The sequence below is a fragment of the Sphaeramia orbicularis genome, unplaced genomic scaffold, assembly GCF_902148855.1.
Source record: "Sphaeramia orbicularis unplaced genomic scaffold, fSphaOr1.1, whole genome shotgun sequence".
Lineage (NCBI taxonomy): Eukaryota > Metazoa > Chordata > Actinopteri > Kurtiformes > Apogonidae > Sphaeramia > Sphaeramia orbicularis.
Window position 1 is genome coordinate 175314 of NW_021941568.1, and position 24807 is coordinate 200120.

The following is a 24807-nucleotide window of genomic DNA, read 5'->3' on the forward strand; positions in this document are numbered from 1 at the left end:
TGAGACAGAGGACATCTTGGTCTAAGCTCCGCCTCCTGAGCCACCACCCCCTTCCTTAAGCAGCCAATCAGAGACGTTCCATTGGTGCAGTTTAATTGGATGCTGGTGTTAAATGTTTGTACATGTGATGGGTGTGGCAGGTCAGGTGGTGGGCGTGTTCTCTGTCCTCCTCTTTCCCCAGGTGGGTGTGGTGGAGGTCGTGGTGTGTGTGATGGGCGTGTCCTCTGTCCTCCTCATGGCCCAGGTGTGTGTGTGTGTGTGGTGGGTGTGTCCTCTGTCCTCCTCGTTCCTCAGGTGTGTGTGTGTGTGTGTGTGGTGGGTATGTCCTCTGTCCTCCTCGTTCCTCAGGTGTGGGTGTGGTGGTGGGCGTGTCCTCAGGTGTGTGTGGTGGTGGGCGTGTCCTCAGGTGTGTTCATCTCTTACAGGTGCGCAGGGCAGTCCTCCATCAGACTCACTTCGTGGAGCTGCTGCTGGTCGTCGACAATGACAGGGTGAGACTCCGCCCCCCCACAGTCCAGCTCAGACGCTGCAGATGGCGTCCGTCTGTCTAACCGTTGTCTTCTGTGTGTTCGTCCAGTTTAACTTCATGAACCGGAACCAGACGGCGGTGCGGGACGACATGGTCCATCTGGCCAACCTGGTGGACAGCGTGAGTACCAGCAGGGTCAGACACACGGGTCCCGGGACCCCGGACCTCCGGGGGATCCTGGGACCTCCGGGGGGTGCCGTCCTCTGACCCGTGTGTCCGTGTGCAGATCTACATGCAGCTGAACGTGCGTGTGGTCCTGGTGGGTCTGGAGATCTGGACTCAGCAGAACCTCATCAGTACTGAAGGATCTGCCGGGGAGGTTCTGAGCAGGTTCACCCAGTGGAGAGAGAAGGAGCTGTTACCACGACGACGCCACGACTCTGCACAGCTGATCCTGTAGGGACCGCCACGCACCGCACACACTGGACCTAAGGGGGTGGGGGGGTGCACCACACACTGGACTGATTGGGGGGGGTGTTGTTGTTGTTGTTGTGTGATTGTTGTTGTGTTGTTGTTGTGTGGTTGTTGTGTGATTGTTGTTGTTGTTATTGTGTGGTTGTTGTGTGGTTGTTGTGTTGTTGTTGTGTGGTTGTTGTTGTGTGATTGTTGTTGTTGTGGTGTTGTTATTGTGTGGTTGTTGTGTGGTTGTTGTTGTTGTGTGATTGTTGTTGTGTGATTGTTGTAGTTGTTATTGTGTGGTTGTTGTGTTGTTGTTGTTGTGTGGTTGTTGTTATTGTGTGGTTGTTCTTGTATGGTTGTTGTTTTTGTTGTGTGGTTGTTGTGTGGTTGTTTTTGTTGTGTGGTTGTTGTTGTGTGGTTGTTGTTGTTATTGTGTGGTTGTTGTCGTTGTGTGGTTGTTGTTAGTGTGGTTGTTGTTGTTGTTATTGTGTGGTTGTTGTTATTGTGTGGTTGTTCTTGTATGGTTGTTGTTTTTGTTGTGTGGTTGTTTTTGTTGTGTGGTTGTTGTTGTGTGGTTGTTGTTGTTATTGTGTGGTTGTTGTCGTTGTGTGGTTGTTGTTAGTGTGGTTGTTGTTGTTGTTATTGTGTGGTTGTTATTGTGTGGTTGTTGTGTTGTTGTTGTTGTTGTTGTGTGTTGTTGTATGGTTGTTGTTATTATTGTGTGGTTGTTGTTGTATGGTTGTTGTTTTTGTTGTGTGTTGTTGTTGTGTGGTTGTTGTTTTTGTTGTGTGTTGTAGTTGTGTGGTTGTTGTTATTATTGTGTAGTTGTTGTTGTTGTATAGTTGTTGTTTTTGTTGTGTGTGGTTGTTGTGTGGTTGTTGTTATTATGTGGTTGTTGTTGTATGGTTGTTGTTTTTGTTGTGTGTTGTTGTTGTGTGGTTGTTGTTTTTGTTGTGTGTTGTAGTTGTGTGGTTGTTGTTATTATTATGTGGTTGTTGTTGTATGGTTGTTGTTTTTGTTGTGTGTTGTTGTTGTATGGATGTTGTTTTTGTTGTGTGTTGTTGTTGTTGTTGTGTGGTTGTTGTTGTATGGTTGTTGTTTTTGTTGTGTGTTGTTGTGTGGTTATTGTAGTATTTTTTCTTTGTTGTTGAATTTGTTGTTTGTTTTTGTAGTATTTATTCTTTGTTGGTGTTGTAGTATTTATTGTTTGTTGCTGTCTCTGTAGTATTTATTGTTTGTTGTTGTTTGTTGTTGTTTGTTGTTGTTTGTAGGAAAAAGTCTTTTGGTGGAACTGCAGGCATGGCCTTCGTCTCCACCGTCTGCTCCAGGAGCCACGGGGGCGGGATTAATGCGGTAGGCTTTCTTCTTATTGGGCGGCTCCCCGCTCTCTCTGACATATGATTGGCAGCCGTTGGAACATGTGACCGCTCTGACCCGCCCCTCCTCTGTGTGTCGGTCCAGTTCACCAATAACAACGTCCTGGCGTTCGCCTCCATCGTGGCTCATGAACTGGGACACAATCTGGGGATGAACCACGACGATGGGCGGGGCTGTGTCTGCCCCGCCCCCGCATGCATCATGCACTCTGGAGCCACGTAAGGACACGCAACACATGTACACACGGAACACATGTACACACGGAACACATGTACGACACGCAACACATGTACGACACGCAACACATGTACGACACGCAGCACATGTACAACATGCAACACATGTACGACACGGAACACATGTACGACACGCAACACATGTACGACACGCAACACATGTACGACACGCAACACATGTACGACATGCAACACATGTACGACACGGAACACATGTACACACGGAACACATGTACGACACGTAACACATGTACGACACGGAACACATGTACGACATGCAACACATGTACGACACGGAACACATGTACGACACGCAACACATGTACACACGCAACATATGTACACACGGAACACATGTACACACGTAACACATGTACACACGTAACACATGTACGACACGTAACACATGTACGACACGGAACACATGTACACACGGAACACATGTACACACGTAACACATGTACGACACGTAACACATGTACGACACGGAACACATGTACGACACGGAACACATGTACGACATGCAACACATGTACGACACGGAACACATGTACGACACGCAACACATGTACAACACGGAACACATGTACACATGGAACACATGTACGACACGCAACACATGTACGACACGGAACACATGTACGACACGCAACACATGTACACACGCAACACATGTACACACGGAACACATGTGCGACATGCAACACATGTACAACACGGAACACATGTACGACATGCAACACATGTACGACACGGAACACATGTACGACACGCAACACATGTACAACACGGAACACATGTACACATGGAACACATGTACGACACGCAACACATGTACAACACGGAACACATGTACGACACGCAACACATGTACACACGCAACACATGTACACACGGAACACATGTGCGACATGCAACACATGTACAACACGGAACACATGTACGACATGCAACACGTACACATGGAACACATGTACAACACGCAACACATGTACACACGCAACACATGTACACACGGAACACATGTACGACACGCAACACATGTACGACACGGAACACATGACACGCAACACATGTGACACGGAACACCTCCTCATGCATCTCCTCCTCCTCATGCGTCTCCTTCTCCTCATGCGTCTCCTCCTCATGCGTCTCCTCCTCATGCGTCTCCTCCTCCTTATACGTCTCCTCCTCATGCATCTCCTCCTCCTCATGCGTCTCCTTCTCCTCATGCGTCTCCTCCTCATGCGTCTCCTCCTCATGCGTTTTCTCCTCCTTATACGTCTCCTCCTCATGCATCTCCTCCTCCTCATGCGTCTCCTTCTCCTCATGCGTCTCCTTCTCCTCATGCGTCTCCTCCTCATGCGTCTTCTCCTCCTTATACGTCTCCTCCTCATGCGTCTCCTCCTCCTCATGCGTCCCCTCCTCCTCATGCGTCTCCTCCTCAGTGGCTCCAGGAACTTCAGCTCCTGCAGTGCAGATGACTTTGAGAAGCTGATCCTGTTGACAGGAGGCTCCTGTCTGCTGAACGTCCCCAGACCTGAGGAGGCCTACAGCGCCCCCTACTGTGGGAACCGCCTGGTGGACCTGGGAGAGGACTGTGACTGTGGAACCCAGGAGGTGAGTCCTGGACAGGTGGTCTTCATGGTCCTGGACAGGTGGTCTTGGTGGTCCTGGTCTTGGTGGTCTTGGTGGTCTTCATGTCTGTGTGTGTGTGTGTGTGTGTGTGTGTGTGTTTCAGGAGTGTGAGGACGACCCGTGTTGTGAATTTCAGACGTGTAAACTGAAGAGTGGAGCTGAGTGTGGGTTTGGAGAATGCTGTCACAACTGTCAGGTAAGAAAGAGGAGGAATAGGAGGAGGAACTGGAGTAAGAGGAGGAGTAAGAGGAGGAAGAACAGGAGGGGGTTGGACCTGTAGAAGGGGGTGTGTCTGTGGCTGATTGACAGCTGAACTGACCAGTGGTGTGTGTGCAGTTCCTTCCTGGGGGGACGGTCTGTCGCTCCAGCACCGACGAGTGTGATCTGCCCGAGTACTGCAATGGCTCCGCCCCCTTCTGCCAGAGCGACGCCTACATCCAGGTGAGAACCAACAAAGCCACGCCCACACCTGTTACACATATGAGCTGAACCAAAGCCACGCCCACACCTGTTACACATGTCTGAGCTGAACCAAAGCCACGCCCACACCTGTTACACATATATGAGCTGAACCAAAGCCACGCCCACACCTGTTACACATATATGAGCTGAACCAAAGCCACGCCCACACCTGTTACACATGTCTGAGCTGAACCAAAGCCACGCCCACACCTGTTACACATATATGAGCTGAACCAAAGCCACGCCCACACCTGTTACACATATATGAGCTGAACCAAAGCCACGCCCACACCTGTTACACATATATGAGCTGAACCAAAGCCACGCCCACACCTGTTACACATGTCTGAGCTGAACCAAAGCCACGCCCACACCTGTTACACATATATGAGCTGAACCAAAGCCACGCCCACACCTGTTACACATGTCTGAGCTGAACCAAAGCCACGCCCACACCTGTTACACATATATGAGCTGAACCAAAGCCACGCCCACACCTGTTACACATATATGAGCTGAACCAAAGCCACGCCCACACCTGTTACACATGTCTGAGCTGAACCAAAGCCACGCCCACACCTGTTACACATATGAGCTGAACCAAAGCCACGCCCACACCTGTTACACATATATGAGCTGAACCAAAGCCACGCCCACACCTGTTACACATATATGAGTTGAACCAAAGCCACGCCCACACCTGTTACACATATGAGCTGAACCAAAGCCACGCCCACACCTGTTACACATATGAGCTGAACCAAAGCCACGCCCACACCTGTTACACATGTCTGAGCTGAACCAAAGCCACGCCCACACCTGTTACACATATATCAGCTGACCCAAAGCCACGCCCACACCTGTTACACATATGAGCTGAACCAAAGCCACGCCCACACCTGTTACACATATGAGCTGAACCAAAGCCACGCCCACACCTGTTACACATATGAGCTGAACCAAAGCCACGCCCACACCTGTTACACATATATCAGCTGAACCAAAGCCACGCCCACACCTATTACACATGTCTGAGCTGAACCAAAGCCACGCCCACACCTGTTACACATATATGAGTTGAACCAAAGCCACGCCCACACCTGTTACACATATGAGCTGAACCAAAGCCACGCCCACACCTGTTACACATATATGAGTTGAACCAAAGCCACGCCCACACCTGTTACACATGTCTGAGCTGAACCAAAGCCACGCCCACACCTGTTACACATATATCAGCTGAACCAAAGCCACGCCCACACCTGTTACACATATATCAGCTGAACCAAAGCCACGCCCACACCTGTTACACATGTCTGAGCTCAACCAAAGCCACGCCCACACCTGTTACACATATATCAGCTGACCCAAAGCCACGCCCACACCTGTTACACATATGAGCTCAACCAAAGCCACGCCCACACTTGTTACACATATGAGCTGAACCAAAGCCACGCCCACACCTGTTACACATGTCTGAGCTGAACCAAAGCCACGCCCACACCTGTTACACATATGAGCTGAACCAAAGCCACGCCCACACCTGTTACACAGATATGAGCTGAACCAAAGCCACGCCCACACCTGTTACACATATATGAGCTGAACCAAAGCCACGCCCACACCTGTTACACATATATGAGCTGAACCAAAGCCACGCCCACACCTGTTACACATGTCTGAGCTGAACCAAAGCCACGCCCACACCTGTTACACATGTCTGAGCTGAATCAAAGCCACGCCCACACCTGTTACGCATGTCTGAGCAGAACCAAAGCCACGCCCACACCTGTTACACATACAGTACAGGCCAAAAGTTTGGACACACCTTCTCATTCTTCACATTTTCTTTATTTTCATGACTATTTTCATTGTAGATTCTCACTGAAGGCATCAAAACTATGAATGAACACATGTGGAATTATGTACTTAACAAAAAAGTGTGAAATAACTGAAAACATCTCTTATATTCTAGTTTCTTCAAAGTATCCACCCTTAGCTCTGATGACTGCTTTGCACACTCTTGCCATTCTCTTGATGAGCTTCCAGAGGTAGTCACCTGAAATGGTTTCCTAACAGTCTTGAAGAAGTTCCCACAGATGCTTAGCACTTGTTGGCCCTTTTGCCTTCACTCTGCGGTCCAGCTCACCCCAAACCATCTCGATCGGGTTCAGGTCCGGTGACTGTGGAGGCCAGGTCATCTGGCGCAGCACTCCATCACTCTCCTTCTTGGTCAAATATCCCTCACACAGCCTGGAGGTGTGTTTGGGGTCATTGTCCTGTTGAAACATAAATGATGGTCCAACTAAACGCAGACCGGATGAAATGGCATGTCACTTCAGGATGCTGTGGTAGCCATGCTGATTCAGGTTGCCTTCAATCTTGAATAAATCCCCAACAGCGTCACCAGCAAAGCACCCCCACACCATCACACCTCCCCCTCCATGCTTCACGGTGGGAACCAGGCATGTAGCATCCATCCGTTCACCTTTTCTGCGTCACACAAAGACACGGCGGTTGGATCCAAAGATCTGAAATTTGGACTCATCAGACCAAAGCACAGATTTCCACTGGTCTAATGTCCATTCCTTGGGTTTCTTGGCCCAAATAAATCTCTTGTGTTTGTTGCCTCTCCTGAGCAGTGGTTTCCTAGCAGCTGTTTGACCATGAAGGCCTGATTCACGCAGTCTCCTCTTAACAGTTGTTGTAGAGATGTGTCTGCTGCTAGAGCTCTGTGTGGTATTCATCTGGTCTCTAATCTGAGCTGCTGTTAATTTGCGATTTCTGAGGCTGGTGACTCAGATGAACTTATCTTCAGCATCAGAGGTGACTCTTGGTCTTCCTTTCCTGGGGCGGTCCTCATGTGAGCCAGTTTGGTTGGAGCGCTTGATGGTTTTTGCGACTGCACTTGGGGACACATTCAAAGTTTTTGAAATGTTCTAGACTGACTGACCTTCATTTCTTAAAGTAATGATGGCCACTCGTTTGTCTTTACTTAGCTGATTGGTTCTCGCCATAATATGCATTCTAACAGTTGTCCAATAGGGCTGTCAGCTGTGCATCAACCTGACTTCTGCACAACACAACTGATGGTCCCAACCCCATCAATAAGGCAAGAAATTCCACTAAGTAACCCTGACAAGGCACAGCTATGAAGTGGAAACCATTTCAGGTGACTACCTCTGGAAGCTCATCAAGAGAATGCCAAGAGTGTGCAAGGCAGTCATCAGAGCTAAGGGTGGCTACTTTGAAGAAACTAGAATATAAGAGATGTTTTCAGTTATTTCACACTTTTTTGTTAAGTACATAATTCCACATGTGTTCATTCATAGTTTTGATGCCTTCAGTGAGAATCTACAATGAAAATAGTCATGAAAATAAAGAAAATGCAAAGAATGAGAAGGTGTGTCCAAACTTTTGGCCTGTACTGTATATGAGCTGAACCAAAGCCACGCCCACACCTGTTACACATGTATGAATGTCATATGAAACTGATCCAGTGTTTAACACGTATGTGTTTGCTTGTTTCTTTCTTTGTTTGTTTGTTTTGTTTGTTTGGTTGTCTTGTTTTTGTTTTGTTTTTTCTTTGTTTTTTTTGTGTGTTTGTTTTTGTTTGTTTGTTTACAGAACGGTCAGCCATGCAGAAACCAACAGGCCTTCTGTTACAATGGGAAATGTCAACACTACGACGGACAGTGTCAGGCCATATTTGGACCAAGTATGGACCAAGAGTTACTGTTCGTCTGTTAGCGTGTTCATCCTCTGTTTCGTTAGTGTGTTCGTCTGTTTCGTTAGTGTGTTCATCCTCTGTTTTGTTAGTGTGTTCATCCTCTGTTTTGTTAGTGTGTTCATCCTCTGTTTTGTTAGTGTGTTCATCCTCTGTTTTGTTAGCGTGTTCATCCTCTGTTTTGTTAGCGTGTTCATCCTCTGTTTTGTTAGCGTGTTCATCCTCTGTTTTGTTAGCGTGTTCATCCTCTGTTTTGTTAGCGTGTTCATCCTCTGTTTTGTTAGTGTGTTCATCCTCTGTTTTGTTAGTGTGTTCGTCTGTTTTGTTAGCGTGTTCATCCTCTGTTTTGTTAGCGTGTTCATCCTCTGTTTTGTTAGTGTGTTCATTGTCTGTTTCGTTAGTGTGTTCATCCTCTGTTTTGTTAGCGTGTTCATCCTCTGTTTTGTTAGTGTGTTCGTCTGTTTTGTTAGCGTGTTCATCCTCTGTTTTGTTAGTGTGTTCATCCTCTGTTTTGTTAGCGTGTTCATCCTCTGTTTTGTTAGTGTGTTCGTCTGTTTTGTTAGCGTGTTCATCCTCTGTTTTGTTAGCGTGTTCATCCTCTGTTTGTTAGCGTGTTCATTGTCTGTTTCGTTAGTGTGTTCATCCTCTGTTTTGTTAGCGTGTTCATCCTCTGTTTTGTTAGTGTGTTCGTCTGTTTTGTTAGCGTGTTCATCCTCTGTTTTGTTAGCGTGTTCATCCTCTGTTTTGTTAGTGTGTTCATCCTCTGTTTTGTTAGCGTGTTCATCCTCTGTTTTGTTAGCGTGTTCATCCTCTGTTTTGTTAGCGTGTTCATCCTCTGTTTTGTTAGCGTGTTCATCCTCTGTTTTGTTAGCGTGTTCATCCTCTGTTTCGTTAGCGTGTTCATCCTCTGTTTTGTTAGTGTGTTCATCCTCTGTTTTGTTAGCGTGTTCATCCTCTGTTTTGTTAGCGTGTTCATCCTCTGTTTTGTTAGTGTGTTCATCCTCTGTTTTGTTAGCGTGTTCATCCTCTGTTTTGTTAGTGTGTTCATCCTCTGTTTTGTTAGCGTGTTCATCCTCTGTTTTGTTAGCGTGTTCATCCTCTGTTTTGTTAGTGTGTTCATCCTCTGTTTTGTTAGCGTGTTCATCCTCTGTTTTGTTAGTGTGTTCATCCTCTGTTTTGTTAGCGTGTTCATTGTCTGTTTCGTTAGTGTGTTCATCCTCTGTTTTGTTAGCGTGTTCATCCTCTGTTTTGTTAGTGTGTTCGTCTGTTTTGTTAGCGTGTTCATCCTCTGTTTTGTTAGCGTGTTCATCCTCTGTTTTGTTAGCGTGTTCATTGTCTGTTTCGTTAGTGTGTTCATCCTCTGTTTTGTTAGCGTGTTCATCCTCTGTTTTGTTAGTGTGTTCGTCTGTTTTGTTAGCGTGTTCATCCTCTGTTTTGTTAGTGTGTTCATCCTCTGTTTTGTTAGTGTGTTCATCGTCTGTTTCGTTAGCGTGTTCATTGTCTGTTTTGTTAGTGTGTTCATCCTCTGTTTTGTTAGCGTGTTCATCCTCTGTTTTGTTAGCGTGTTCATCCTCTGTTTTGTTAGCGTGTTCATCGTCTGTTTCGTTAGCGTGTTCATTGTCTGTTTTGTTAGTGTGTTCATCCTCTGTTTTGTTAGCGTGTTCATCCTCTGTTTTGTTAGCGTGTTCATCCTCTGTTTTGTTAGCGTGTTCATCCTCTGTTTTGTTAGTGTGTTCATCCTCTGTTTTGTTAGTGTGTTCGTCTGTTTCGTTAGTGTGTTCATCCTCTGTTTTGTTAGCGTGTTCATCGTCTGTTTCGTTAGTGTGTTCATCCTCTGTTTTGTTAGCGTGTTCATCGTCTGTTTCGTTAGTGTGTTCATCATCTGTTTCGTTAGCATGTTCATCCTGTTTTGTTAGTGTGTTCATCCTCTGTTTTGTTAGTGTGTTCGTCTGTTTTGTTAGCGTGTTCATCCTCTGTTTTGTTAGTGTGTTCATCCTCTGTTTTGTTAGTGTGTTCATCCTCTGTTTTGTTAGCGTGTTCATCGTCTGTTTCGTTAGCGTGTTCATTGTCTGTTTTGTTAGTGTGTTCATCCTCTGTTTTGTTAGCGTGTTCATCCTCTGTTTTGTTAGTGTGTTCGTCTGTTTCGTTAGTGTGTTCATCCTCTGTTTTGTTAGCGTGTTCATTGTCTGTTTTGTTAGTGTGTTCATCCTCTGTTTCGTTAGCATGTTCATCCTGTTTTGTTAGTGTGTTCATCCTCTGTTTTGTTAGCGTGTTCATCCTCTGTTTTGTTAGTGTGTTCATCCTCTGTTTTGTTAGTGTGTTCGTCTGTTTTGTTAGCGTGTTCATCCTCTGTTTTGTTAGCGTGTTCATCCTCTGTTTTGTTAGTGTGTTCATTGTCTGTTTCGTTAGTGTGTTCATCCTCTGTTTTGTTAGCGTGTTCATCCTCTGTTTTGTTAGTGTGTTCGTCTGTTTTGTTAGCGTGTTCATCCTCTGTTTTGTTAGTGTGTTCATCCTCTGTTTTGTTAGCGTGTTCATCCTCTGTTTTGTTAGTGTGTTCGTCTGTTTGTTAGCGTGTTCATCCTCTGTTTTGTTAGCGTGTTCATCCTCTGTTTTGTTAGCGTGTTCATTGTCTGTTTCGTTAGTGTGTTCATCCTCTGTTTTGTTAGCGTGTTCATCCTCTGTTTTGTTAGTGTGTTCGTCTGTTTTGTTAGCGTGTTCATCCTCTGTTTTGTTAGCGTGTTCATCCTCTGTTTTGTTAGTGTGTTCATCCTCTGTTTTGTTAGCGTGTTCATCCTCTGTTTTGTTAGCGTGTTCATCCTCTGTTTTGTTAGCGTGTTCATCCTCTGTTTTGTTAGCGTGTTCATCCTCTGTTTTGTTAGCGTGTTCATCCTCTGTTTTGTTAGCGTGTTCATCCTCTGTTTCGTTAGCGTGTTCATCCTCTGTTTTGTTAGTGTGTTCATCCTCTGTTTTGTTAGCGTGTTCATCCTCTGTTTTGTTAGCGTGTTCATCCTCTGTTTTGTTAGTGTGTTCATCCTCTGTTTTGTTAGCGTGTTCATCCTCTGTTTTGTTAGTGTGTTCATCCTCTGTTTTGTTAGCGTGTTCATCCTCTGTTTTGTTAGCGTGTTCATCCTCTGTTTTGTTAGTGTGTTCATCCTCTGTTTTGTTAGCGTGTTCATCCTCTGTTTTGTTAGTGTGTTCATCCTCTGTTTTGTTAGCGTGTTCATTGTCTGTTTCGTTAGTGTGTTCATCCTCTGTTTTGTTAGCGTGTTCATCCTCTGTTTTGTTAGTGTGTTCGTCTGTTTTGTTAGCGTGTTCATCCTCTGTTTTGTTAGCGTGTTCATCCTCTGTTTTGTTAGCGTGTTCATTGTCTGTTTCGTTAGTGTGTTCATCCTCTGTTTTGTTAGCGTGTTCATCCTCTGTTTTGTTAGTGTGTTCGTCTGTTTTGTTAGCGTGTTCATCCTCTGTTTTGTTAGTGTGTTCATCCTCTGTTTTGTTAGTGTGTTCATCGTCTGTTTCGTTAGCGTGTTCATTGTCTGTTTTGTTAGTGTGTTCATCCTCTGTTTTGTTAGCGTGTTCATCCTCTGTTTTGTTAGCGTGTTCATCCTCTGTTTTGTTAGCGTGTTCATCGTCTGTTTCGTTAGCGTGTTCATTGTCTGTTTTGTTAGTGTGTTCATCCTCTGTTTTGTTAGCGTGTTCATCCTCTGTTTTGTTAGCGTGTTCATCCTCTGTTTTGTTAGCGTGTTCATCCTCTGTTTTGTTAGTGTGTTCATCCTCTGTTTTGTTAGTGTGTTCGTCTGTTTCGTTAGTGTGTTCATCCTCTGTTTTGTTAGCGTGTTCATCGTCTGTTTCGTTAGTGTGTTCATCCTCTGTTTTGTTAGCGTGTTCATCGTCTGTTTCGTTAGTGTGTTCATCATCTGTTTCGTTAGCATGTTCATCCTGTTTTGTTAGTGTGTTCATCCTCTGTTTTGTTAGCGTGTTCGTCTGTTTTGTTAGCGTGTTCATCCTCTGTTTTGTTAGTGTGTTCATCCTCTGTTTTGTTAGTGTGTTCATCCTCTGTTTTGTTAGCGTGTTCATCGTCTGTTTCGTTAGCGTGTTCATTGTCTGTTTTGTTAGTGTGTTCATCCTCTGTTTTGTTAGCGTGTTCATCCTCTGTTTTGTTAGTGTGTTCGTCTGTTTCGTTAGTGTGTTCATCCTCTGTTTTGTTAGCGTGTTCATTGTCTGTTTTGTTAGTGTGTTCATCCTCTGTTTCGTTAGCATGTTCATCCTGTTTTGTTAGTGTGTTCATCCTCTGTTTTGTTAGTGTGTTCGTCTGTTTTGTTAGCGTGTTCATCCTCTGTTTTGTTAGTGTGTTCATCCTCTGTTTTGTTAGTGTGTTCATCGTCTGTTTCGTTAGCGTGTTCATTGTCTGTTTTGTTAGTGTGTTCATCGTCTGTTTCGTTAGCGTGTTCATTGTCTGTTTTGTTAGTGTGTTCATCCTCTGTTTTGTTAGCGTGTTCATCGTCTGTTTCGTTAGTGTGTTCATCCTCTGTTTCGTTAGCGTGTTCATCCTCTGTTTTGTTAGTGTGTTCATCCTCTGTTTTGTTAGTGTGTTCATCGTCTGTTTCGTTAGCGTGTTCATTGTCTGTTTTGTTAGTGTGTTCATCGTCTGTTTCGTTAGCGTGTTCATTGTCTGTTTTGTTAGTGTGTTCATCCTCTGTTTTGTTAGCGTGTTCATTGTCTGTTTTGTTAGTGTGTTCATCCTCTGTTTCGTTAGCGTGTTCATCCTCTGTTTTGTTAGTGTGTTCATCCTCTGTTTTGTTAGTGTGTTCATCGTCTGTTTCGTTAGCGTGTTCATTGTCTGTTTTGTTAGTGTGTTCATCGTCTGTTTCGTTAGCGTGTTCATTGTCTGTTTTGTTAGTGTGTTCATCCTCTGTTTTGTTAGCGTGTTCATCGTCTGTTTCGTTAGCGTGTTCATTGTCTGTTTTGTTAGTGTGTTCATCCTCTGTTTTGTTAGCGTGTTCATCCTCTGTTTTGTTAGTGTGTTCGTCTGTTTCGTTAGTGTGTTCATCCTCTGTTTTGTTAGCGTGTTCATCCTCTGTTTTGTTAGCGTGTTCATCCTCTGTTTTGTTAGCGTGTTCATCCTCTGTTTTGTTAGCGTGTTCATCCTCTGTTTTGTTAGTGTGTTCATCCTCTGTTTTGTTAGTGTGTTCGTCTGTTTCGTTAGTGTGTTCATCCTCTGTTTTGTTAGCGTGTTCATCGTCTGTTTCGTTAGTGTGTTCATCCTCTGTTTTGTTAGCGTGTTCATCGTCTGTTTCGTTAGTGTGTTCATCCTCTGTTTTGTTAGCGTGTTCATCGTCTGTTTCGTTAGTGTGTTCATCCTCTGTTTTGTTAGCGTGTTCATCCTCTGTTTTGTTAGCGTGTTCATCGTCTGTTTCGTTAGTGTGTTCATCCTCTGTTTTGTTAGCGTGTTCATCGTCTGTTTCGTTAGTGTGTTCATCATCTGTTTCGTTAGCATGTTCATCCTGTTTTGTTAACCTGTTCATCATCTGTTTCGTTAGCGTGTTAAATCGTATGCTTCCTTAGCGTGTTTATGGTATGTTTCGTTAACGTGTTTATCGTATGTTCCAGAGGCGAAGGCTGCTCCTGAAGTCTGTTTCAAAGACGTTAACTCTAAAGGTGATCGCTTCGGAAACTGTGGCTACTTGAACTACGGATACAGGAAGTGTGAGAGCAGGTAACCCCGCCCCCCAGCCTCCACCAGCCCCCGCCCCATTGGCCCTTCCTTTGGTGCTCCTGCGCTGTCACTAACCCTACCTGGTTTCCATAGAAACGCCATGTGCGGGAAGCTGCAGTGTTCCAACGTGCAGGCGGTGACGGTGTTCGGAATCGAACCGTCGATCATCAGCACGCCGATCGCAGGAGCCAAGTGTTACGGAGTGGACTTCATGTTAGGGTCCGATGTTCCCGACCCAGGGATGGTCAGTGAAGGCACCAAGTGTGGAGAGGACAAGGTGAGAGCAGAACCCTGGTCTAAGATGAACCTGGTCTAGACTGACCCTGGTCTAATCTGACCCTGGTCTGAACTAACCCTGGTCTAAACTAACCCTAGTCTAGACTGACCCTGGTCTAAACTGACCCTGGTCTAAACTGACCCTGGTCTAATCTGACCCTGGTCTGTTTCTTCTTCTGTGGTGCGTTCAGGTGTGTCTGAACTTCGAATGCCGCTCTGCTTCCGTCCTGGGCTTCGACTGTGACGTGGAACAGAAGTGTCATGGCCACGGGGTGAGTGTGTGTGACCTCTGTGTTTGACCTCTGACCTCTGACCCCTACTCATTGCACTGACTTTGTGGAAAGTTAGTGTTTTTTTATGATTGTGTTTTTACTGCTGTTTGTTTTGAAGTTTGTGATACTGCTGGAGCCTGTAGATTTCCCTATGGGATGAATAAAGTATCTATCTATCTATCTATCTATCTATCTATCTATCTATCTATCTATCTATCTATCTATCTATCTATCTATCTATCTATCTATCTATCTATCTATCTATCTATCTATCTATGACCTCTGACCCCTCAGGTCTGTAACAGTAACAAAAACTGTCACTGCGACAATGGCTGGGCTCCGCCCTTCTGTGAGGTCACAGGGTACGGCGGGAGTGTGGACAGCGGACCAACATGGAACGGTAGGAAACAAATGAATGAATGAAGGAAAGAATGAATGAATGAACAAACACAAAAATGAAAGAACGAACAAAAGTATTAATGAATGAATGAACGGATGAACAAATGAATGAATGAACGGATGAATGAATGAACAAACGAATGAATGAATATATGAGTGAATGAATGAATGAATAAATGAATGAATGAACGGATGAACAAATGAATGAATGGTTGAACAAATGAATGAACGGATGAACAAATGAATGAATGGTTGAACAAATGAATGAACAAATGAATGAATGAACAAACGGATGAATGAATGATTATATGAACGGATGAATGAATGAACAAATGAATGAATGAGTGAATGAACGAATGAACAAACGAATGAATGAATGAATGAACGAACGGATGAACAAATGAATGAATGAATGAACGGTTGAACGAATGAATGAACAAATGAATGAATGAACAAACGAATGATTGTATGAACGGATGTATGAATAACCAAATGAATGAATAAAGAAAAGAATGATGGTGTGTGTCTCAGATAAGGACACGTCTGTGCGGGACGGTCTGCTGCTCTTCTTCTTCGTCGTCCTCCCTCTGCTCGCCCTCGGACTCTTCGTCTTCCTCAGGAGGAACGAGCTGCTGCGACGCCTGGGACTGAGCCGACGCAAGAGGTCCCAGGAATACCAGTGAGCCTGAACGCACCGCACACACCACCATGCACCGCACACTGGTCTACCGTCACTGGAAGCACCGCACACTGGCCTACGGTCACTGAACGCACCGTACAGTGGCCTACACTCACTGAACGCACCGCACACTGGCCTGCGGTCACTAAACACACCGCACACTGGCCTATGCTCACTGAATGCACCGTACACTGGCCTATGCTCATTGAACGCACCGCACACTGGCATACAGTCACTGAACGCACCGCACACTGGCCTACGGTCACTAAACACACCGCACACTGGTCTACAGTCACTGAACGCACCACGTACTGACATACAGTCACTGATAGCACCGCACACTGGCCTACGCTCACTGAACACACCACACACTGGCCAACGGTCACTGAACACACCGCACACTGGCCTACGCTCACTGAACACACCATACACTGGCCTACGGTCACTAAACACACTGCACACTGGCCTACAGTCACTGAACGCACCACGTACTGACATACAGTCACTGATAGCACCGCACACTGGCCTACGCTCACTGAACGCACCGCACACTGGCCTACGGTCACTGAACGCACCACACACTGGGCAACGGTCACTGAACACACCACACACTGTCGCACAGTCACTGAATGCACCGCACACTGGGCAACGGTTACTGAACGCACCGCACACTGGTCTACGTTCACTGAATGCGCCGCACACTGGTCTACGCTCACTGATAGCACCGCACACTGGCCTACGGTCACTGAACGCACCGCACACTGGTCTACGGTCACTGAATGCACTGCACACTGGTCTACGGTCACCGATAGCACCGCACACTGGCCTACGCTCACTGAACACACCACACACTGGCCAACGGTCACTGAACACACCGCACACTGGCCTACGCTCACTGAACGCACCGCACACTGGCCTACGGTCACTGAACGCACCACACACTGGGCAACGGTCACTGAACACACCACACACTGTCGCACAGTCACTGAATGCACCGCACACTGGGCAACGGTTACTGAACGCACCGCACACTGGTCTACGCTCACTGATAGCACCACACACTGGCCTACGCTCACTGAACGCACCGCACACTGGTCTACGCTCACTGATAGCACCGCACACTGGACTATGGTCACCGAACGCACGGCACACTGGTCTACGGTCACTGAATGCGCCGCACACTGGTCTACGCTCACTGATAGCACCGCACACTGGCCTACGGTCACCGAACGCACCGCACACTGGTCTACGGTCACCGATAGCACCGCACACTGGCCTACGGTCACTGAATGCACCGCACACTGGTCTACGCTCACTGATAGCACCGCACACTGGCCTACGGTCACTGAACGCACCGCACACTGGCCTACGGTCACTGAACGCACCGCACACTGGTCTACGCTCACTGAATGCACCGCACACTGGTCTACGCTCACTGATAGCGCCGCACACTGGCCTACGCTCACTGAACACTGGCATACAGTCACTGATACCACTGCACACTGGTCTACGCTCACTGATAGCACCGCACACTGGTCTACGCTCACTGATAGCACCGCACACTGGTCTACGCTCACTGAATGCACCGCACACTGGTCTACGCTCACTGAACACTGGCCTACGCTCACTGAACACTGGCCTACGCTCACTGAATGCACCGCACACTGGTCTACGGTCACTGATAGCACCGCACACTGGACTACGGTCACCGAACGCACTGCACACTGGTCTACGCTCACTGATAGCACCGCACACTGGTCTACGCTCACTGAATGCACCGCACACTGGTCTACGGTCACTGATAGCACCGCACACTGGACTACGGTCACCGAACGCACTGCACACTGGTCTACGGTCACTGAATGCACCGCACACTGGTCTACGCTCACTGAACGCACCGCACACTGGCCTACGGTCACTGAACGCACCGCACACTGGGTAACGGTCACTGAACACACCACACACCACACACTGTCACACGGTCACTGAACGTACCGCACACTGGCCTACGCTCACTGAACGCACCGCACACTGGCCTACGCTCACTGAACGCACCGCACACTGGCCTACGGTCACTGAACGCACCGCACACTGGCCTACGGTCACTGAACGCACCTCACACTGGCCAACGGTCAATGAACGCACCGCACACTGTGAAGTTGATTGACAGGCTGGTTTCACTGTCCTCAGGGCGGATGGTGCAGCGACAGCCAATCAGAGCAGAGGACCGCCTCCCAGAGCTCAGCCTCCCAGTGTTGCCCGCGGTAACGTCCACAACATCGTCAGAGACGGGGTGAGTTTGTGTTTTTTTAACACCTAAGTGGGAGGGGGCAGGGCTGTCCAGGGGGTGGAGCTGGTGCATGCTGGGAGTTGTAGTTGTCCTGCAGACGTAGACCATGTGACTGTGAAGGCATCAGAGGAGTCTGGATCATTGGTGGGTGTTTCCAGTTGATCAGCTGATCGGTCATAGATTAAAGACCAACATCAGGTGTTTGTGTTTGTGTGTTTGTTTGTGTGTTTGTTTGTGTGTATTTGTGTGTTTGTTTGTGTGTATTTGTGTGTTTGTTTGTGTGCTTGTTTGTGTTTGTGTGTTTGTTTGTGTGTATTTGTTTGTTTGTGTTTGTTTGTTTGTTTGTTTGATGCTAACCAGGCTCTTCTTTCTCTCCATGTTCAGCATCACAGTCAGCTGCTGCCGTCGCCGCAAGAGGTAACCACGCCCCCACACACTGGACACACCTACTACTACTGCAATACTACTACTACTATACTAGTACTGTCATACTAGTAATACTAGTGTGACAGTACTAATACTAGTAGTAGTACTGTCATACTAGTACCAGTAGTACTCCGCCCACATGTGACCTGGATCTGATCTGTTAAAGACAGTCTGAACAGCACTAATCTGACCCGGACCACTGTCATATGTGGTCCTAAATCTGACCCGGACCGCTGTCATATGTGGTCCTAAATCTGACCCGGACCGCTGTCATATGTGGTCCTAAATCTGACCCGGACCTCTGTCATATGTGGTCCTAAATCTGACCCGGACCTCTGTCATATGTGGTCCTAAATCTGACCCCTAAAGGCGTCCATACACTGTGTGATTATTTCGATGGTTGCACGCAGCTCCATCTCAAACTGTGCGAATCAGTCGTACAGTCAGACTCACGATTCCTGTTCTCACACTGCACGGACCGACGCTCGTATGCGACCTGACTGCTCACACTGTAGGACCATACACCACAGGACGCACCACACGTTTGAGTGTTGTATCCAGAAATACAACGTTAAAATACCAAGGAATCCGTAAAAGTGCATATAGACGATTGTGTATTGGCGTGAGCCACGAAATGGTAGTGCTAAACAAAAACCAACGAGCTGCTTTGGTAACATGTACCATTATCTGTGAGGAATCAAAAAAGAAGAAAAGACAACGATGTGTTTGGTGCAGGCATTGGTTGTCCAGACGTGGACAGTATGGGCTGTCATCCTACAGCAGGAACTAGAGGTAAGCTGCAACAGCTAAACTGCACTAGGACAACAGACAGCTACTGTTAGCTTGTACGCTACTGTACGCGTCTGTGTTCGCGCATGCACAGTGTGAGAATTTGAGGCCCATCGGTTCGTGGCACTGCTTTGACAGTACGATACACTCACGAGGAGCGAGCAGGATTTCAAACAGCTCCATTTTCCTTGCGAACACACGATTGCTGGTCATGAGGTGCTGATCGCTTCTCTTTACCCCATGTACACTGCACCAAGCACCACACACAATTAGAGGCACATCGGGCCCGATCCCAGAAAGAGTCGCACGAGTGAGAAATCGTCTCTAAACTCGCACAGTGTAAGGCCGCCTTAACCCCTTCAGTCATGTTGTCATCTCCATCGCTGTTTGAACCAATCACAGCTCTGCTCGTCTACTCATCACCTCGTGTTTGTTTGTGTGCAGGTTGTGGAGACCAATAGGACAGCTCCGCCCTTTGCCGGGAGACCGCCCCCTCCTCCTCTGTAAGAACCATGACAGTGTTTATCATGTAAACGGCATGTACACGATTATTGATATTTGTATACGATCAATATTTATATATTATTTATATTCAATCAATAATTATTTTTATTAATCTTTAATTTTATATATGATCAATATTTTTATATTATTAATATCTTATTGTTTATATTTATTTATTATTATCCAAATAAACACATCACATAGAAACCCAAACAAATCTTAAATATAAGCGTACGCTGATGTGTTCGCTGTATCCTCAGTGTATTGGTTGTACTTTTACTGCATCAAACCGTGCCAACACTAACTCCGCCTCCTGCTTTGTCTCCGCCTCCTGCTTTGTCTCCGCCCACAGGAAACCCAAACCCTCGGCTGTGTCTCAGCCTCTGGTGCCTCAAAGACCCGCCCCCCCTCCACCTGTTTAGCCCATCAGGAGGCCCCGCCCGTCCCCCCACACCTGGATCATACCACTCCCCCTAGCCCCGCCCTCTCCAGACTCATCCCCACCCACTTACAGCTGGTCACCTAGCAACAGGGCTGGACTCTGACCCAGACTGGACTGAGGTGGATCTGCCTCCACCAACCGGCCAATCTCAGCCCAGAATGAGGTTTAGTTCAAACAGTAAACAAGACTACATACACAGTACAAGTACTTCTAAAAATACTACAAATACTTCATCTGTGTACATGAGTTCATCATCAGCCAATCAGGTCATTATCAGAAATGATCAAATATGATCACATATGATCACATATAACATCTGCCCAGCACTATGGTGGTTTTGAGGGGCCACAAGTGACCATATTTGGACAAAAGGGGTTGAGCTACAGGAGCATATATGGTCATGGGTGAGCTAATGTTCAGCTAGTTTAAGCAAGTTAGTGTCAGGGGGCGGGTTTATGGGATAGACCCGCCCCCTGACAGTTCCGCCCCCTGACAGCTCCACCCCCTGACAGGTCCGTTTGACAGACACCAGGGTCCAGAACCAGTCCAACATGCAGGACACAAGTCCACACATTGACCACGCCCCCACCATGATTCACTCAGTCCAATTAGGAGCCTCGCTAACAGTCTGTCATCAGACTCAGGCTGTGATCGGCTGGTTCCAGGCTCCGCCTCTGTCTGACTGTACTTCCTGTCTCCTCTGCACTGTCATAAGAATGTAACGCCCCCTGCCGCTGCTGTGGGCGGGGCTTCTCTCTGCGGGCGGGGCTTCTGTCTGCAGAATTGTAAAAACACAAACACAGTATGCAACGCACTGAGGTCATGTGACTGTACCCGGGTCATGTGACAGTGTGGTTTCTGCAGGGGCGGACCCCAGCCTCCTGTTGTTGTTTCTCTTCTGAAAAGCCTTCTGGGAAACGTAGGCCATTGACGTGGCTCCGCCTCCAACCCGCCGGACCTGTATCGGTTCTGAAGCTTCACGTTCTGGTCGTCCGACGTGGATTTTGGACGTGACATGATTGGACGATGATGATGTGGTTTGTGCTTGGTTTGTCTTGGTGGTTTTGTGTAGACCTGGTCCAGGTTTATCATCTAGACTGGACTCACATGGACCCAGAATATTCACACGGGGTTTTTTTTTTCATTTTCTTCATTATTTTGTTCTTTTAATTTTTTGGGAGGTTTGTTTGTTGTTATTTTATCGTACACTTCTAGAAGCTCCTCCTCCTGTTTATTGTAATCATCTGAATCTGTTACAGTTGATTGGTGACATGTCGGTGGTGGGCGTCGTCCACTGGTCACATATCGGTGGGCGTCGTCCACTGGTCACATGTCGGTGGTGGGCGTCGTCCACTGGTCACATATCAGTGGGCGTCGTCCACTGGTCACATATCAGTGGGCGTGGTCCACCAGTCACATGTCGGTGGTGGGTATCATCCACTGGTCACATGGTGGGCGTGGTCCACTGGTTGTAGTTCTTCTTTTGCTCCATTTTCCTAATGATCCAAATGTCAGTGGATCTGGTGTAAATGGAATAAACCAGTTCCAGACCTGGAGGAGAACACTGGCAGCAGGCTCCACCAATCACAGCTCTGCAACACACGGCCCCGCCCACAAGAACAACAGGATCGGCACCGAACAATGATTGACAGTCCACCTTTAAACCATGAAACCATCGACTGGATCAGAACCAACGTCTCCAGGACCTGGTCCTGGTCCTGGTCCTTGTCCAGGTCCTGGTCCTGGTCCTTAAATCTCCTGTATTGGTCTAAACCTGTGTAACCGTTGACGACAGAATCTCTTTCTTCTCTCGTCATGAATGCTTTTCTATGGACTCGTTTTCTTGGTTTCTGTTCAAATGTTCCGTAAACGCGGCTCTAACTGTGGAACTGGAGAACACCATCCGTCTCCGCTTCCCAGATGTGGTACTCAGATGTTGCCATAGCGACCGCCTCCTGCTTTATAAACGTGAGAACATTTAACACATGATTAAATAAAACTGATGGAAGTTACACAAACGTTTCTGACTCATGTCTGAGATGAAAACACAGCGATTCATCCAATTCAAACCATCTAAAGAAAATCCTTTTTAATTATTATTATACCAATTTATTATTATCATTGTTATTATGCAGGTTTAATACTGTTATTATACAGGGTTATTATTATTATTATTATTATTATTATTATTATTATTATTATTATTATTATTATACAGGTTAAAATACTGTTATTATACAGGTTTGTTATTATTATTATTATTATTATTATTATTATTATTATTATTATTATTATTATTAATATACAGGTTAAAATACTGTTATTATACAGGTTTGTTATTATTATTATTATCATTATTATTATTATTATTATTATACTGGTTTAATACTGTTATTATACAGGTTTAATATATAGGTTTATTATACAGGTTTAATACTGTTATTATACAGGGTTATTATTATTATACTGGTTTAATACTGTTATTATACAGGGTTATTATTATTATTATTATTATTATTATTATTATTATTATACAGGTTAAAATACTGTTATTATACAGGTTTGTTATTATTATTATTATTATTATTATTATTATTATTATACAGGTTTAATACTGTTATTATACAGGTTTATTATTATTATTATTATTATTATTATTATTATTATTATTATTATACTGGTTTAATACTGTTATTATACAGGTTTATTAGTATTATTATTATTATTATTATTATTATACAGGTTTAATACTGTTATTATACAGGGTAATTATTATTATTATTATTATTATTATTATTATTATACAGGTTAAAAAACTGTTATACAGGTTTGTTATTATTATTATTAATATTATTATTATTATTATTATTATTATTATTATTATACAGGTTTAATACTGTTATTATACAGGTTTATTATTATCATTATTATCATTATTATTATTATTATTATTATTATTATTATCATTATTATTATACTGGTTTAATACTGTTATTATACAGGTTTATTATTATTATTATTATTATTATTATTATTATTATTATTATTATACTGGTTTAATACTGTTATTATACAGGTTTATTATTATTTTAAACAGATGTTGAAACTCAGGTAAGTTTAATGTAAATTGATTCGCGGTCATTAAAACACTGACTTAATTATGTTCATATGTTTTACTGTTGATATTACACATTATATATTATATGATTATATAACTGTTAAAATACTTAAGACTGAAAACAGGTCTGTAAAAGCACTTAAAAACATCAAAAAGTGTCGAAAGTGAAAGTACAGAAAAATATAAACGTGATTCAGAAGGTTATTTAAACTTCACCAACTGATTTTTAGATTGAAAACTTATTTAAAATGTTCTTTTACATTTGTATACATTATTTTTTATATTTGCAAATATTTCACATTACTGTAACAAAACAAAAATCTTTAAGTTTTACTCTTAAGCAATAACATGAATTCTAACAACGTTAACGTTCATTGCTGTCTAAACCCCGCCCTCCGGTGCGTACGTGGTGACGTCATTGCGTCCCACCGCTGCGGGCCTTACGTGCTCCACGCTGCTGTCATCCTTTTTACCGGGAGAGGGAGAAGGACACCGGGGAGACGGAGCATACGGAGCCGCGGAAGCCCATCTGCAGGTCAGTGAGCGGAGGTACGGGGCTCCGCCGGGGTGGAGGGGTGTGGGTGTGGGTGTGGGTGTGGGTGTGGGTGTGGGCCGGCTGTCCGGGAGGTGAGGCCGGGTCCCGGACTACCGTGCCCCCCTTAAAGTTCAGACCAAATCCGGCGGTCTGGAGGAATGTGTGGAGACAACCGCAGCTAACAGCGGCTAACAGGCTAACAGCAGCTAACAGGCTAACAGCAGCTAACAGGCTAACAGCAGCTAACAGCTAGCTGTGTGGACTTAAATGTCATCTGTTAGAGCCACATGTGTGTCCGTGTTCAGATGAACAGAACTAAACGGATCATTTGGACCGGACTGAACTTTGACAGTTGCTTTATTTCCGTTCAGTTAGCTTCATTAGCAGCTAGCTCAACCAATAACAACTGTAAAGTACATGGATTCCAGCACAAGCTAACAGGCTAATTACATAATGGTCGTTATCAGCGGTGTCAAGTGTTTTCCAACCACTCTGTTCGGTGTCATAAACGCGTACGGATCCTTCCTTCAGCTCTGCAACACTTGAACCGTCAGTGTGGATCATTTTACTCTGTTTGGAAGCTGTAATTTTCGGGAACTCATGACTTCGGAAAGGACACAGTGACTGACAGTTGGTGTAGCCAATAGGAAGACGAGAACTCTGTAAGCGGGCCAGTCGGGACAGGGGAAGCAGGCGGTGGGCGGGGATTAGGCCCGAGCCGAGCAGGGAGTGTAAAGTGAACAAGGTCAAAACAGAGACGGACAAAGAGGGGACCGACAGCCCGGGTGAACCCGGAGCCGGGGTCAGAGGTCAGAGTGTGTGTTTCCTGTGGGTAACACACCCACTGACCCGGGTCACAGTCGGACTTGACCCGCTCTAACTTTAGTCCACACCTGGGATTAGTCTGACAGCCCTGACAGCTCAGCAGACCGTTACCGTCCTGTTATCATACCATTATTATACCGTTACCGGCCTGTTCCCGACCTGTTCCCTTCC

At 45.5% G+C, this 24807-nt stretch overlaps 1 protein-coding gene across 2 annotated transcripts in view; it reads left to right on the forward strand.

Moving 5' to 3' along the window:
- Nucleotides 1-22177, forward strand: part of LOC115416117 (disintegrin and metalloproteinase domain-containing protein 9) — a 27708-nt gene extending 5531 nt beyond the window's left edge. The window contains exons 7-24 of one of the 2 annotated variants that reach the window (XM_030129829.1): nt 426-491; nt 578-649; nt 756-925; nt 2200-2281; nt 2390-2523; nt 3990-4161; nt 4283-4375; nt 4516-4620; nt 8269-8359; nt 13976-14081; nt 14175-14358; nt 14549-14629; nt 14924-15029; nt 15560-15707; nt 17898-18000; nt 18376-18414; nt 19657-19715; nt 20069-22177. In XM_030129829.1, coding sequence (XP_029985689.1) covers nt 426-491; nt 578-649; nt 756-925; nt 2200-2281; nt 2390-2523; nt 3990-4161; nt 4283-4375; nt 4516-4620; nt 8269-8359; nt 13976-14081; nt 14175-14358; nt 14549-14629; nt 14924-15029; nt 15560-15707; nt 17898-18000; nt 18376-18414; nt 19657-19715; nt 20069-20138 — 1881 coding nt within the window. In that variant the 3' untranslated portion in view covers nt 20139-22177. The remainder of the gene's footprint in view (nt 1-425; nt 492-577; nt 650-755; nt 926-2199; nt 2282-2389; nt 2524-3989; nt 4162-4282; nt 4376-4515; nt 4621-8268; nt 8360-13975; nt 14082-14174; nt 14359-14548; nt 14630-14923; nt 15030-15559; nt 15708-17897; nt 18001-18375; nt 18415-19656; nt 19716-20068) is intronic. The other variant, XM_030129830.1, reaches the window with a different exon arrangement.
- The last annotated feature ends 2630 nt before the right edge of the window (nt 22178-24807 follow it).